This window comes from Podarcis liolepis (assembly GCF_965112155.1).
Source record: "Podarcis liolepis genome assembly, chromosome: 7".
NCBI classification, from domain to species: Eukaryota; Metazoa; Chordata; class Lepidosauria; order Squamata; family Lacertidae; genus Podarcis; species Podarcis liolepis.
In genome coordinates this window covers 59,862,807-59,878,696 of record NC_139561.1, presented here as the reverse complement: position 1 = coordinate 59,878,696, position 15,890 = coordinate 59,862,807, and the positions used below count along the sequence as shown (strand labels likewise).

At 45.5% G+C, this 15,890-nt stretch overlaps 1 protein-coding gene and 1 long non-coding RNA gene across 4 annotated transcripts; one reads left to right on the top strand and one right to left on the bottom strand.

The window, feature by feature from the left end:
* Positions 1-1,107: 1,107 nt before the first annotated feature.
* AK2 (adenylate kinase 2) lies at positions 1,108-13,126 on the top strand. Of its 2 annotated transcripts, XM_083512537.1 has the most exons (7): positions 1,108-1,286; positions 3,559-3,684; positions 5,537-5,647; positions 6,992-7,086; positions 8,208-8,280; positions 9,234-9,429; positions 12,350-13,126. In XM_083512537.1, exons 1-7 carry the CDS (start codon positions 1,179-1,181, stop codon positions 12,355-12,357), a joined length of 717 nt encoding a protein of 238 aa, XP_083368663.1. In that variant the 5' UTR covers positions 1,108-1,178; the 3' UTR covers positions 12,358-13,126. The 2 variants fall into 2 exon arrangements, with proteins under 2 accessions (XP_083368663.1, XP_083368662.1); XM_083512536.1 differs by lacking the exon at positions 12,350-13,126 and having other exon boundaries at positions 9,234-10,962.
* Positions 5,654-15,289, bottom strand: LOC310711076. Of its 2 annotated transcripts, none has more exons than XR_014528365.1 (3): positions 15,169-15,289; positions 13,119-13,272; positions 5,654-6,375 (listed from the first exon to the last, which is right to left on the bottom strand). It is a non-coding gene; the product is annotated as an uncharacterized lncRNA (long non-coding RNA). The 2 variants fall into 2 exon arrangements; XR_014528366.1 differs by lacking the exon at positions 5,654-6,375 and adding an exon at positions 10,799-10,931.
* Between the last annotated feature and the right edge of the window lie 601 nt (positions 15,290-15,890).

The following is a 15,890-nucleotide window of genomic DNA, read 5'->3' as shown; positions in this document are numbered from 1 at the left end:
TTTTACCCTTTTCTTCAGTATTAGTTGTTGGTAGCCTTATAATAGTTTTGCTTTTTGATAATTTTATGTTCCTCCTTTTTCAACAAGGTGTATATTTGTTCTGGTGCCCTTTACATACATATTGTGCATGTTATGCAAAAATAAATAAATATGAGAAACACCCTCTCTTACCAATCTACTACAAATTGACCATCTAGTAGATCCCAGTCTATCCACCCCTTATCTAAAGCTCCATGCAGTTTGATGGTGCTATAGTAGCATTTATATAGTGGCATTGTTTATTTAGCTAACAAGCTTTCATATACTTAAAAAACCCCCACAAACCTACTTGCATATTAGAAAACATCAGTGAAAGCAGTGCTAGTGATAATAGTAATAATAGCAATAAGGTAAAGATAAAAGGTAAAGGACCCCTGGATGATTAAAGTCCAGTTAAAGGAGACTCTATGGGATGCGGCGAAGGAGCCAGGAGTCAGCATTTGTCCAGACAGCTTTCCGGGGCATGACTAAACTGCTTCCATCACACAGTGATGGAAACCATAGCACACAGAAACGTTGTCTACCTTCCCTCCGCAGAAGTACCTATTTATCTATTGCACTGGCATGCTTTGGAACTGCTAGGTTGGCAGAAGCTAAAACAAAGCAACACGCTCACCCTGTCGCACGCGGATTTGAATTGCCGACCTTCTGATCGGCAAGCCCGAGGCTCAGTGGTTAGACCACAGTGCCACCCGCGTCAGCCACAAGATGCCCATCTGTCATGGACGCTTTTTAGCTGAGGTTCCTGCCTTGCAGGGGGTTGGACTAAATGACCCTTGGGATCCCTTCCATCTTTACAATTCTATGATTCCAAGAGCTAATTCTTGAGATTTGCAGGGAAGAGGAGGAGGCTCGGTCGAATGACTATCTCTGCCCAAACCGCCCTTCCAAAGGCAGCCTCACACGTGGCCGCTCAGCTGAGAGCGCGCAAGCGCAGCTAAGCCGCTTCGCGTTCCCCTTTCAACCCTCGAATCCCCCAATCAGCAGCAAGTACTCCCGTCGCTGTTCCGAGTCTATTGGGCCACAGGGACGCCATGCAGGGACGGGACCGGGAGCGCGGGCCAATGGGAGGCCCGGCAGGGGGCGGGCCCTCTCTGCACGCCTTCTCCGGGGTCAGGCGGCAAAGGAGGATCGCGGCGATGGCTCCGAGCAAGGAATGCGGGACGGAAGGAACCCTCGGCCGCGGGGTCCGCAAAGGCATCCGGGCTGTGCTGCTCGGGCCGCCTGGGGCGGGGAAGGGGACCCAGGTGAGGGGACCCAGGCGTCCGGGATTCCCAGCCCCTCCCCGAGGGAACTTCCCCAGTTCCCCCGCTCCTGCCTTTTCTTTCTCCCGTTTGGCTGTGGAGGGTCCAGCAGCCGCGCTGCGTGGTCCCCAGTCGACCCTCTTTGCCCCTTCCTCGCTTCCTCTAAGGAACCCAGGAGTCCGGGATTCCCAGGCTGTGCAGGGACCCCCTTTCCAGAGCAGGACGTTTCACGGAAACATTTTTATTCCAGCAAGTCCCCCGCCCCCGAATGAATAGGACTTTGCCGCAAGTTCCTGCTTTGTAGGGCTTTAGTACTACTTTAAACGTAACTGCCGAGTTTTTTGTTTAGTTTTGAGTAAAACTGCCATAGCCAGGAGTAGCTGTTGCGTAGGGTGAGATTTATTTATTTAGTGCTTCTCCCTCTCCTCATTAAATCCCCACAACAACCCTATGAGGTGGGTAGGCTAGACTGCGAGGCAATGGCCGGCTCAAGGTCATCCAGTGAGCTTCATGGCTGAGCAGGGATTTGAAGCCTGGCTCCCAAGGCCTAGTCTGAAACTAACCACTACACAACACATGCCCATACTCTGAAAGAAAAGTGTGTGTGAAGCTGTGGGGACTTTTTTCTATCCCATGTTGTGGAGGGAGGTTTACTTCCTGTGGAAGATGTGCAGCTTCAGATGTTGCAGCATATGTAAGCCGCTGCATTTAAAGCTGGGGTGTCAAAAACAGAAAGTTGTTTGGAGTAGGACTTTATTTGCTGTGTGAATAAACCATCTCTCTCCTTTGCCCCAACTAATCTACGTTCTGCTCTGTTGCAAGGCAAGCAGCTTGCCCTTTGTACAGTGCTGGGTGGGGCACTATCACATGTCTGAAATAATTTCTTGCAAAACTGGCTTTCAGCTGCTTGCCTGTCTAAAAACCATCAGCATTCTTTAGTGTATAAAAATTGTGGGCCTGGGCAAAGTAGCATGCCCTGAAGGAACGGCTGCCCTGCTGCAAGAAGTGAACAAATTACTAAAGCCTCTTATGAGGCTAGAGTGCTCATCGGAGGAGGTTGTCCTCAGTGTCTGTGTATGCACTCACTGCTTTGACTTTGCTTCCTCCCTGTCAGGCTCCCTCATATCTGCATTGGATGCCACTTGATTGCACCTGATAGCAGAATTCTTTGCTGTCAGTCGACTGATCCTTGTGTCTCTGCATGAGTCAGTGGTCTGGACTTGCCTCCTTCCCTGTATGAGTGAAGTGGGCTTCCCAGTTTTAATACAGGAGGGAGTGTGCTTCAGTTATCAACAATTTAGGAAACATGTTAGTATATCTGATCAGAGCAGGAGAAGGACTTTCACTCTGATGCATTTGAGGGGATGGAAGTTCAAAGTTTGGAGGAGCAAACTTGTTCTCCATTATTCCAGAGGGCAGGACTAAAACCAAGGGGTGGAAATTTCAGGGGGAAAGATTTTAACTACACTTTTGGAGAGACTTCCTAAGAGGAATGCTTTGGGAGGCGGCAGTCTCTCCTTGATTGGAGGTATGTAAGCAGGTACTGTACATCTGCCAGTCACAAATGAAGTAGTTGCATCCTGCATTGAAAAGCGGTTGGACTAGATTGACCTTCAGAGGTTGTTGGACCACAGCTCCCATCATCTCCAGATAGTTTAGTAGTCGGTGGTCAGAGGTGGTGGGAGTTTGTAGTCCAGCAACATACGGAGACAGCTGAAAAGCATTGGACTAGGTGACCTCCTAGGTCTCTACTGCTTCTATGCGTCAATTAATCCTAAAATCCAGTATAAATTATCCAGAGCTGTTCTAGGGCCATCTTTGCCTTCCCTTACTTGCTTCTTGGCTCTTACTGGAGTTTCCCTTTCTTCCCTCACACACTCATCCTGCATCCCTTTCTCACTAGCAATCTCTGACACCACTGAGTCATTCAGTTTATTCCCCAAAGCAATTCTTATAATCCAGGCTTCCTTCTTCCAATAGGGGAAGGGCCATAGTAGAGCATCTGTGCATGCAGGAGGTCCCAGGTTCATTCTCCAGCGTCTCCATGTAGGGCTGGGAGAGAACGAAGCTAGATGGACTCAGTGGTCCAACTTTCGCTGCAGGCTTTAGTGCAAAAAGTACATTCATACACCTGGCACAGTAAAGCTTCTACCATATTGCAGTGGTCATGTGAACATATTTTCTATGTAATTCAATTATATGCACCAAAATTATTTCCTACAGTTGCTGCTCTGTGAACTTCCCCCTAAAGTTTCCTTTGTTCTTTCCCGTGCAGGCCCCTCGGCTAGCTGAGGCCTATTGTGTGTGTCACTTGGCGACAGGCGACATGTTGAGAGCTATGGTGGCTTCTGGCTCGCCGCTGGGCAAAAAGCTGAAGCAGACGATGGATGCTGGAAAGCTGGTAGGTACAGAGGGGTCGTTGCCACTGAGCCATTCCCTTTGGCCATATCCTTTAAATAGCTTCTGTGGTTTTGGAAACTGTTCTGTAAATTGAGTATTGGCACCAGCTGATGCTGTAATGATGTTCTTTGGCCTCTGATTTATGTGACGGAGAATTGGAAACGATTTGGAAACGGTGGTGTGCTGAACGTGTCCACGGAGTTTTGGAGTTGAGCACAGAACCTCTGTGGACACGTTCAGCACACCGCCCTGTGGAGTCGTGTCACACATCGCCCTGGGCATGGATTTTTATTTATGAACTGGTTGCAGGAAGTGAGGCAATTGCATTGCCTTCTTTTCTTTTTTGTTCAAGTAGTTTTCCTGGCATTCCTGGCTAAATAAATTTGAGTGCCTCTCTACCCTCTAAATTTTTCATCGTACAGTTTAGATTTCCTGATTGCTGTGATAAAAGCAGTCTAGCTTACAAACTAGGAAGAATTGGTGGGAAACAAATGTTTTCTGTCTTCCTTTCCATCCATCTCCATCCTTTCCTGGTCAATGTGTGAAATGTTTCATGTCTAAAACCTTAATGAAATGACATTATTTGAAGCAACAAAAAATATTTGAACTAGCAATAGTCTAGTCTAGCCTTTGCTAGGCTGGTGCCCTCCAGATGTTTTGGACCTCTACACCTGTCAGCCCGAGTCGAAACATCAGAAGGGTTCCAGGTTGGCAAATGCACCTCTGTAAATTTCATTTAGCTCATTTATCTGCTGTTTGACCTTTTACAAATAATACTTTGGATCAAAGTGTACATATTCCAGTTTTATGTCAGCAGCTGAACTGATAAAAGATGCCTTTTTGCCCTCTCTGTTTGCTTTGTAGACATCTTTAGACCAAGACTTGGTGTCTAGAACCACAGTCCTAACCTTACTTAGGACTGTGAGCCCTATTGAATCGAATAGGATTTACTTCTTTGTTGACATGGTTAGGGTTGCATGTGGATGGCTTCTTCTGTTTGCCTGCATTTTGTTGTGTCATAGCTGGTGGCCTTCCAAACAAGACTTTGTTCATAGTTACAGTTTTAGAGCATGACTGTGATGGATAATGCTTATCTGTTCCGTTCAGGCCACCACTGTGATTATCACTGGCCTAAGACATCCAAGAGCACTGTGGGCATGGCTGGATATTCTAGATAATGTGTTTTTTTACCTGGAGCCAGTAAGCTGCGTTGACTGCATACCACACCCAGGTCTTGAGATGGGAGATAACAGTAGCTTTTTTAGTACTGAGAACTACATCAGAAACTTATAAATGTATTTCTGGTGCATAGGAATAAACTGAAATTTAAAATCTGAAGTTTTCATGAAAGTTATAGGTGGGAGGGATCGTAAGATCACTTAGCTCAATCTTTAGCTGGAAGTAGGAACACCAGAGCACTGACCCTTGACACTGACAGTCCTATTCCACCCCCAGCCACATTCAGGCTGCACAATTTCTGTGCTGTGGTGCACTTTGAATAGAGAGGGCTTGCAATTGTGGGGATGTTGCTTTTGTTCTGTGGCTCCTCTTTTGAAATCAAAGGTGCAATATTGCACTAGCCGTTGCATAAACTGCAATATCCTGAGTGCAACACAAGGTCTTAAAGCTATCCTTTCTGCCTTCTTGTTTTCTGATCCTTTAGTGTGTTTGGACTTCTAGTTTCAAACTTACTTTATAGCCGCAAGCACATCTTGGAAGAAAAAAATATTGTGTGTAGGGCAAGCATGTTTGACATCCTGGTGACACTGTAGCAAGACTTCATTTTCGTCTCCCTCCCTCTCTCTCTCTTTCTCTCCCCCTCCACAACCCCCCATCCCACTCCAAATTGTAAGGTGAGTGATGAAATGGTGGTGGAGCTGATTGACAAAAATCTGGAGACGCCCTCCTGCAAGAATGGTTTCCTTTTGGATGGGTTTCCTCGCACAGTGCGACAAGCAGAGATGGTACGTGATTCCTGATACCTTGGATCTTCTAAGATTGGGGATAAGAGTTTCCAGCAGTTCCATTTCATTAGTCTGTGGCAGCAGAACCAACCAAGAGCATTGTGGCACTTTAAAGATTTATCGTGGCAGAAGGTTGCATGGGCTACAGCCCACTTCATCAGATGAAGTGTTATCCAGAGTTCAGGTGTGTGTGTGCGTAACTGTAAACACTTGAGGATAAAATGAAACGAAAAGCAGAAAAGTACATATGTTATTAATATTGGCCATTAACCAACCAACAAAACAAAACAAAACACTTGCTGATGCTGCAGACATCCTGCTCTTGGTTAACACATGTAGTGTGATTTTAAAATCCTTTGTCCTGGTGTAGCCCGTGACCAATGGCATCAAACCTCTTGATGAATTGTTTCACAGTGCAGTCCCCTTTTGAAATTTCTTTGCTCCTCCATAGCTGCCTTAAGGTCAGTTATATTAGATGGTAGCTAAGTAATTTCTACTCATAGAACTTACTTAAGCTGGTCATGTCAATTAATTTCAATGGGCCTAGCCTGAGTAGGACAAATATTAGATGGAACACAGAGTGTACTGGGAAGTTGAAATGTTCCCTTGCTGGTTTTTGTATATTTCCATTTCTTGATGTCAGGTTTGCAACCGTTTCTTCTTTTCTGTTGAGCTAGGCTGTGTAGAATGCAGAAGAGCATTGCTGCCAGAGGACGACATGTAGCAAACTGGAAGATGAACAAGTGAATGAACCTTTGACATTGGAAGTTACTGTGACTGTGTTGCTAGAGTAGAAACAAGGACAGAGCTGGCATCTGGGTTTGCCACCACCAATAGTTTGCATCTGGGTTTGCCACCACCAATAGTTTGCAACACTATTGTACAAATAATATTTATCACAGTGTATGTGTTAATTGGCTTGTCAATGCCTTGGATGTCTGTGTTATCAGCAACAACTTAATTTTCTGAATGGTCATTGTTAATGACATACTTATCCCTTTCACTTCATTTTGACCTCACAACTGGCAAAGACCACACTCCCTTCCCCAGCAGCCATGAGTTACAACTAAGGCCAGTGCTTCTGCATCTGATGAAGTGGATTGCAAACTACAGAAGGGAGCTATTTTGTAACGCCCCACAGTAAAGTGGAAGGAGGTGGGCGTGTAGATGGAGATTATTATCTTGGAATGGCTCAGTTTGGGCTCCATTGCTGAGCTCCAGGCCTGCTGAGGGTCCAGCTGCCTTCATTTTTTATTGTTTCAGAGGAGATTTTTTAAGGCCTGAATCCACACATTCTGTGCATTTAAAAGTAGTTCTTCTTTCCATTCTCTTAAAATGCTGCAGCTGGATGAGCTCATGGAAAAGAGAAAAGAGAAACTAGATTCTGTCATTGAATTCAGTGTTGCTGACTCCTTACTCATCCGGAGAATCACTGGACGGTAACTGTCACTTCCTTTGGGGGAAACTGGGGCTGGGGGGGAGGGAGTTTCCATATGCTGAGCCACTCAGAAAAGCTAGGTGCTGCATGTTACAACCTTTATAAAAAAACTAGGAGTGCAGTGTTGTGCAATGTGTGGGGAGCAGATAGCTCTTGCTTGCAGTGCTAATGAGAATTACAAGGAAACCCTTTGTTGAAAAAGTACATGTGTTCTGTTCACTCCCCCCATTAAAGTTTATGTTTTTGCTCTGTATATTCTACAGCAGGGGTCACCTACCTTTTTAAGCCTGTGGGAACATTGGTGTTTTTGAGTGAGTGCCATGGGTACAATCTCTTCTGGGCAATTATCTCTCCCCTCCTGCAAATCTAACACACACACACACACACACACACACACACACACACACCACAAGAGACAGAAAGAGAGAAAGTGTGCTTTTCCAAGGGAGCTGGTTAAAAGTTGGATCCAGCAGAATTAACCTGAGCGTTGAAAAACACATAAAGCTGAAGGAGGAAGTTGGAGAGAGTGTCGATCCTCCAGCTTCCTCCTTCCGCTCCATGTACAACCCCCACTAGCCCTGCTTTCCATCTCATAACGGAAGAGGCAGTGACACCTTTGCACCCATGGGCACCGCACTGGCAACTCCTGTTCTGGAGAACAGGTCCCAGGGCACTGTCTGAGGGCACATGATGCATTCTGCAATGTTGTTTTCTGAAGCTGATGAGAGCAGGATTCCCACCAACACCTGGAGTGCCACAGGTTCCCTACCTCTGTTATGGTGTCTCCCCTCCCCACCCCATTTAAAACTTATTTCATAGCTATACATTGAACCTAAGAGGGTTTTAAATATGGTTAGTCTGGATGGAGGAATCCTGTGTTGTCATCTTGTGTCTCTGATGGTAGAAAGGTGGGATATAAATACAGGTGTTTTTTAATTTAAAAAAACCAGTGGTCTCCATCCAAGGACTGACCACCTGTTTAGATTCACTGATGCTGCAGCATCAGCTCTAATGCCTGATCCAAATGCTTGTAGTCCTAGTTCTGAAGAAAATGCTCCTCCATAACTCCTCCCCTTGACCTGCTCTGAAATGCACTTGACTGACTTGTGTGGTCTCTTTCAGGCTCATCCACCCAGCAAGTGGCCGCTCATACCATGAGGAATTCAATCCTCCTAAGGTCCACATGAAGGATGATGTATGTAACCTTCCCATTTTGATTTTCCCTTTTGGGGCTCTATTCAATATGCCTTTGATTGCTCTGTGATGCCTTCAGGAGGCTGGATAAGACTTATTTAGTTTATTTTAATTTAATACTGTAATTTTTAAAAAAGGTCTTGCTATGGCTTCAGCCTTGACTGGGTCATTCATTCAGAACCAAAACTGAATTCCCAATTGATGGTGGATATTGCATTTAGACTTGGAATCCTCTGATAATTTTGCAGTTTAATCGAATCAGAAGTGCAGATCCGAACATATCTCTAGCTTCTGCAGAATTGTTGGGCTGAGTGGGAGGGGTTATCCAAAGCAGAACCTGTGGGACTGTTTCATTCACCAGAGCCTGACCAGTGTCTTGCAGCGGTGGGGGCACGTATTTGACTCCTGCATTCCTGGCTGTGAAAGACTGCTTGAAACTGTGTAGGCAACACCTCAGTATCCAAAGGGAAGACTGAAATAATATTTCCACTGGTTGAGGGAGTGGAATAGCTTCTGGTCCCTTCCAATGGTTAGCAGCAACAAAATAAATTAAACAAAATACCTCAAAACAAATTCTGCAAAATGAGAGTACAGAATTCTGCTGCCCCCCTTTTAATGCAAAGCGCCCTAGGCAGAGTTTGCATCCCAGCATTCTCTGCAACAGTACAAGGAATAATGGGGGGCACCTCCTAAGCTGGACAGTTTAGGTGCTTGGAACACCAGATATCTTGGGCCAGCTCTGATGAAAACTGGAATAGCACCTGAGATTTCCTGGGAGTCATCAAGCTAGTAGCATCAGGTTTTAAGCTTGCTAAGGCTCTCGCGTCTTGCAGTATCCTGAAGTTTTGGTCCTTTTGGCCTGCTATGATGAGCATGGTCAGTGTTCAGAGGTGACACGGGTGTTGCTGTCCAAATCACTAGCTATCCCTGCTTTTATGTCTTGCTCTTGGTTAGGTCACTGGGGAGCCCTTGATACGCCGGTCAGATGACAACGAAGGAGCTTTGAAGACTCGTCTGCAGGCTTACCACACCCAGACGTCGCCGCTGGTTAACTACTATAGCAGGCGTGGGATCCATACGGCTGTGGATGCTTCCCAGTCCCCTGATGTGGTTTTTGCCAGCATCCTGGCAGCTTTCTCAAAAGCAACATGTAAAGACCTGGTTATGTTTGTTTAGGGCTCTCCTGTCTGATGCTTCCTTCTCCTTTCCTGTCTTCTGGGGTCTGCACGAGCAAGCTCTGTAGGAGAGGTGCCAAGTTGCAAGGGAGGAAGGCTGTTTATATACTGTCCATTAAACGGAAATGCCGCGCTTTCTCCGATTTGTATGCATATATTTTTTGAAGAGCTTCTGGGCTGTGTGCAGGTGGCCTGCAGGGGGCGCAGTGGCTTCACGCTCCGCTTTCTGGAACCTGGGAACTAGGCTGCTGCGCCTGTTCAGTCAAAAGTGAAAGCGCTCTGCTATTCATCTTGGCGACAGGGTTAAACTGGAAAATTGCTGCCGCTTCTCCTGTTCCACCTACATGTCGGGTGGCCTGGTGCGATGTTGTAGGAGTTCTGAAGGTCACAAACTAGCAGCTGTGGGCGGGAAGCAAAGTTGCTGGCTGGCCTTGTCCTAAGTCCTTGGCTCTAAAACTGCAGGAAATTAAATGCCATGTCAGCTTAAAGAAGGGGTGTGCAAAAGCAACACAGATGTGTGCACCTGTGTGAAGAGACACGGGCACATCCTGTTCTTCCATGGGCCAAGTGGAAACTCTACAACCAGCACATCACTGGAAGTGCAGTGCATATCCAATACTTCTACAACTTCATGATGAAAGCCTGAAATAGGAAGCCCATATGTGGAAGCATCTACTCTGCATAACTTCTTCATAAGTTTTGTGTGTGTGCTTGTGGCTTAGTATATTAATGTACAAGCCATAACTTGCATAAGATGGCAAAATGAGGACTGGTTTGACAAGGTGAGAATGCAGACGGAGGGTTCCTAGGCTTTGTGCTGAATTGTGCCACCGTGGGGCAAAGGTGCAAGACAATCAACACTCCCTCCCATTTACCTTCCTCTGGCAGGTTAGCGGTGGCGCCAGAATGTGGGCCAGATTGTATTCGTGGTGAAGAAACTGAAAACCCACTTAACAATGGTCTGGCAGAGCCTGGATGCTGTTGCCCTGTATTCCTGGCACACTTAATTTATTCATGAGAATTGACTTTGTATCCCGCCAAGGCAGCCTTTTTCAACCTGGTGCCCTCCAGATGGTATGGACTGCAACTCTCAGCATGGCTGGCACTGATGAGAGTTGTACTCCAAAATAACACGGAGGCAGGGGGCACCAGGCTGGGGAAGGCTGGCTGGGAATGACCCTGTTCTTGCCTTTCAGTGAAGTGATATGGAAATGGAGCCCCTGCTCTCCCCTTTGCAATCTTGCTTTGAAGCAGCCTTGTTGTTCTCATTCAAACTTGACCTGCCTTTGTGATATCCTTGAGATGCACTTGAGTTTTCTTGAGACGAGTGGCAATGTTGCTGGCGTGCGGAGGGTGGGGGAGGAAACTCTGATTTCATAATGTGCTTCCATCTGCGGGGCTCATCATGCCAGCTTACAGCTACATTGCTCGCCTTCACCTGGCTCTTGTGGCTGCCAGGGTCTTTTCCTGTGTTTTGCTGCAACTCAATAAAGGTGCAAATTCTAGCATGCGTGGATGTTGCTGCCTACCTCTGGGATCACATTTATTTCTGCCAGTTAGCCTCACAACCTTCCAGCTCTCTTGTCCTTGTGTATGTGTAGCTGACTTGATAGATCAGGGACTGTAAAGTATAGAGTGCCCTTGGCGGGTGGGTGTGGGGGGAGGGAAGTCATTGTGCCTGTCCACTGACCTGTGTCCTTGTCTTTTTCCACTTCTCTCTTTTTATCCTTCCTTTAATTGTTCTTACATTGTTCTTAAATGCATTTTTGCTCCCAAATGACTCTTCTGAAAGACCTGTGCTCCTCTTTTGATTAAATAGGCTGAAATAGTATTTCGCTGCACAAGAAACGCAGCAGTGAGAAGAACACTTTAACCCATTGAACTGCAGAGTATATTGAGAGGCATTTTGCAGCTTTGAAAAAAGAAAATTCACAATGGAAATTATGTAGTTTAGTCGAAAATATTTGCCTGTTTGATGGCCTGATAACAGTCCTGAAATCTAAATTGCCTGTCTCACTGTATTATCTGAAGGCACTGGGGAGGCATATCATTCTCACCCCTCAAAATGTTTTGTTTTGTTTTTGTAAAGTTTTTCTCAGAACTGATGTTTGATGATATTTTGTCATGGGATTCAAAAGAATGGGACATGATTACACCTTCTCAAAATGGTGATTTATAAAAAAGAGAATCTCTTTCCAAGAGGAGGCCCATTTCACAGAATTTGTGGTTTTAAAAAGACCCATTCATCCCATGGGGTTGCAGCCCTTTCCCATTTGTGCCCAACCTATGGCTGCTCTTGCCTTAATCTCTTATCCAAACAGAGAACTCAGTTGCTTAGGTTTCTGGGGGCACAGATTGCATGGCTTTGCTTGGAGACGGATGCAACTGAATCAAGCTTGCAAATCACCTGGTCCGAGGCTTGCTTTTGTTGCCGTCTCTGAGACACTGATGGTGCCTTGTTAGTTTAAGATTATGAACAATCCCTTGAGCGTAAGCAGCTTTGGTCTGTACACTGGGAATCCTTTGAGGCCTTCTAAAGGAAGGCCGTTATAATCTAATAGTGAAGGGAGAGCTAGTTTTCCTGTAGGGGATGGAGGTTTTATTAAGAGAGCCTAAGAACAAGAACTTCCCAACAACGACAGGCCAGTCCATTTAGCTCCATTGCAACTGCCAGTCCGTTCGCCACCCACCATCGTCTTTATTGCTCTTTTGTTTTAATTTGCATTGCAAGCTACCCTGGGATAAATATTATGAAGGGCAATACACAAGTTTGTTAAATATCCCAAACCTCCGCCCTCCTTGATTTCTTATCCCCTCTCTGTCTGCCATAAAGAAGTATTCCTTTTGAGTTCTTAAGGACCATTTCTCTTTTTTTATATTTTGTCTTCATTTCAGCCGCATGAATCCAGGAGGTGGACGAGACAGGACAGAACACCATCGAATGCTGCATGTTCATCACCCTCACCCTTTTGCCTTCAAGCCAAGGGGGCAAAGGAAGGGAGGGCAAGGAAAGGGGCAGGAAGCACAAGGGGTAACTTGACAGGAATTTTGTTTTAAGAAAGTCAAACCAGAATTTAGGGAGGAAAATGTGTACTGTATTGTGTTGAAATGGGCTTGTAAAGGCTGGATATCACCATAGCTCTGACTCTAGACAGTTGCATTGTAAAAATTTAACTTGGCAGGGAGGGGAAGCTATCTTGGACCCAGTTGTTTTTCCCTGGATGGTCCCAGTGATTTAGGAGGTTCATTGGAGGCACAGCGCAGAAATTAGCAGACTGTGCACTGCAAGAAATCTGCTCAAAGGCTTCTCTAAGCCCAGGAGTTCCAGCTGTTCACAAGTCCTTGTTTCTGCTGTGCCTTTTCTCCATGTAGCCTCCACTTGGGGTGGACAATTTTGGCCTCAGGTATAACTGCTCTTTCAATCACTCCCGCTGCAGAGATGCTGCAGAATTCCTGCATCAGCAATTGGCATCTGAAGTCATCACCTTCTGGATGGGGCAGTGCTGCCTGCTTTACTGTTCAGAGTAGTATTCACTTAAATATTGAAAGATCAGAACCAAGAACACTCCCCCTGCCCTCAAACAACTGCAGTTTCCGGTTCTTTTACTTGCCATCCTTTTAGGGCCCACCTGCTACTTCAATAAAATGGCTGTCACTTTTGTACCTGAACAATTTTGTCCCTTGATTTTGGGTGTGGGGAACTGTGGGAGGCTGGTTGCAGCAATAGGCTCAAGTTCTTTGTGACGTGTTTCTCTTGCAAAGTCTCAGGTCCTGCACAGGCTTCAGGGAAGATTTAAACCCCGATAGCAACCTGAACCCTGAAGAGAGAAACCAGAAGGATAAACCACAGCCAGCTGTGTTCTAAGTGGGGTGCGGGGCAGGAAAGGAAGTAATGATACTTCAAAGAGAAAATTTAACTTGGGGCTTGCAGATAGCAAGTTCTGTGATCTTAGCTGTGGACAGGACAGGACTTGTCAAGTGTCCACATGTTTGTCTGTTTCGCTTTCAGTGGTGGAGGTATTGATGTTCTGAATAGCGGTGGCTGTGGAACGCCAGCCGGGGAGAGTGCTGTTGCACACAGGTCCTACTTGTGGGCTTCCCAAAGGCATCTGGTTGGCCACTGTGAGAAAAGAATGCTGGACACTTGCAGCACACTTGCAGAAAGGAAAACCTCAGCCCATTGAGGCTAGGAATTGGGCTCTTCCCCACCTGACAGCTTGATCAGTGGGATTTTATTTATACTTTTTATAAAGTCTCCCTAAGCTCAACCTCATCTATGTTCATTCTACTGGAGTAGGGTGCTAAAAATTTACAAATGGAGATTTTTGGTTGAATAATCAACTGCCCATTAATTTAAATAAATGGATTATCAATACATAAATTTAGATCTCTTTTTGAGATACTGAAGGATGTTCAAGCAACCAAGATTTCGTATTAATATTTTTTTTTGTTAGATTACATTTCTTACCATGATGCATCTCCCCCTCCTATACTTTTAGTAGGAAGCCATCAGGACAAAACTTTAAGCAAGTAAAGCTTTCCCCAACACATCCATCCCCATACAAGGAAAAGCTCCGTTCAGGTTGGCCCATGGAGTGTCTGGATTTGTGGCTGAAGAAGAGAAATGGCATATGCATTGCATTAAACATCCATATTGATTTTTATTTGTATTGCTGCCTGTATCTCTCTTATAAAATGCAATATATAAGAAATAAAGGAAGCAATACAAATACAATTAAAACCCATATGGCATTTAGCGCAGCATATTCCACTTGCTAAAACAATCTGCCAAGACCCTCAGCGATGTTCAGGTGGTCTGTGGGGAAAAGGTTTGGGAACAACTGCACTAAACACCTTCCAGAAGTATTGCAAGACTTCCATATTAGAGTAGACCTTCAGGGCTCAGCTTACACTGGAAAAGGGTGGGAATTTTCTTACTGAAATAGGTGAAAACTTATCTCTGGCTTTTTGCTGCCTGCTCAGAACCCAAAGGGTTGAGTTTGGTAGTGCAAGAAGCAATATTTGCCCAAATATCCCCTTGTATATGTATCTCTCCCAGGCACAAGGTTGCTTCCATGCAATTTCCTCTGGAACTCGTGGTTTATTCATTATTACAGAAAGTCCCCCACTGGGCTGAGGGCTGCAAGACTGAAGCTGAATGGTAGAACACACTTGAAGACCTTTATGCAAATTTGATTCCATGTATCTATTAGGTGTCCAGATCTTACGAGTTGAAGTGAAAAAACAAGTGATGTTTGAACAGATGAACAGGGAGCTGCTGGTCCAGACCCTCACCCAGGAAAGGAGATGCAAACTCTAGGGTTCACCTTGTAGTTCCCAGAGACAGAGAGAAATGCACTGTCTGTCATGGCATCTCAAGAACAATAGGTCCCCAGTTCCTTGGTTCCTGCTGGTGTTTCCTGTGCAGAGCAAGTGCTTCCAATAGGATTTACAAGCTTTGGAACCTATGGGAGCAGATGATCTAGGCTTCTGGTTTTCACTGTGCATAGAAAAACTGACACTAGATGACAAGTGTCTAAAGGGCATTTGTCATGCATGTATAATTACACACACAGAGTACATAATATGTTGTGTCTGGCTATACTGTAAATACAAATCAAGCAGCCAGAAATGGAGGAAGCTGAAACAAAGTAACTTAAAGAAACTGAAGGATCTTGGTCGTTTGGGATTTCATCATGCAAGATGAGGCTTACCTGGAGCAGCTTGAGACTTTTTGGCTCTTGTCACGACTACAGGCTTATCAAGAGCTAAGGATGGTGATCCTCGGAGTTGCAGTTTTTAAAGGATTCTGAGAGTTGTCGAGGTCCCCTATTTCGCTCCCAGAATTACAACTCTCTGAGTTCTCTGGGTTTGTTAAATCACTGGAAACTGTAGCTCTTTGAGGGGAACAGGGGGCTGGGAGATGCCAGGGCTAGAACCTGGGCCTTCTACATGCCAAGCATGTGCTTTGCTATTGCCCATATGCTGAGGATTGTGCCCCACACCCTTTGTCAACTAGAGGGGCAAAATTAGGGGCTTGGGGTGACAGCTGGAACGTGTGGCATTTAGAAAACCTACTTTAGGCAAAACAAACAAGCAAAAAAGGGCGTTGGAGCCAGCTAGAGTTGTTTGATGCTATTCCTCAACCTGAACATCTTCCGGCCCAGTATTTATTTTATAAGACTGTTTATTTTATAACACTGTCTTTTTTGTGGGGGGAGGCAAAGGCAAAAATAGCAGAGGCTCACATGAACTCTGCACACACAGAGAAACAAGGCTTTGCCTGCCCATCCTCTGAGACGGAGAGCGCCTCACGAGCCTTCCTTTTGGACCTTCACTCTTTATAAGCAGCTCGTAGGCTCAAAGCACAACGCCTGCATTACATGTAATTACATAAAATACGTTGGTTCTTAAGTCGCCTTCCCCCGCTTGGGAC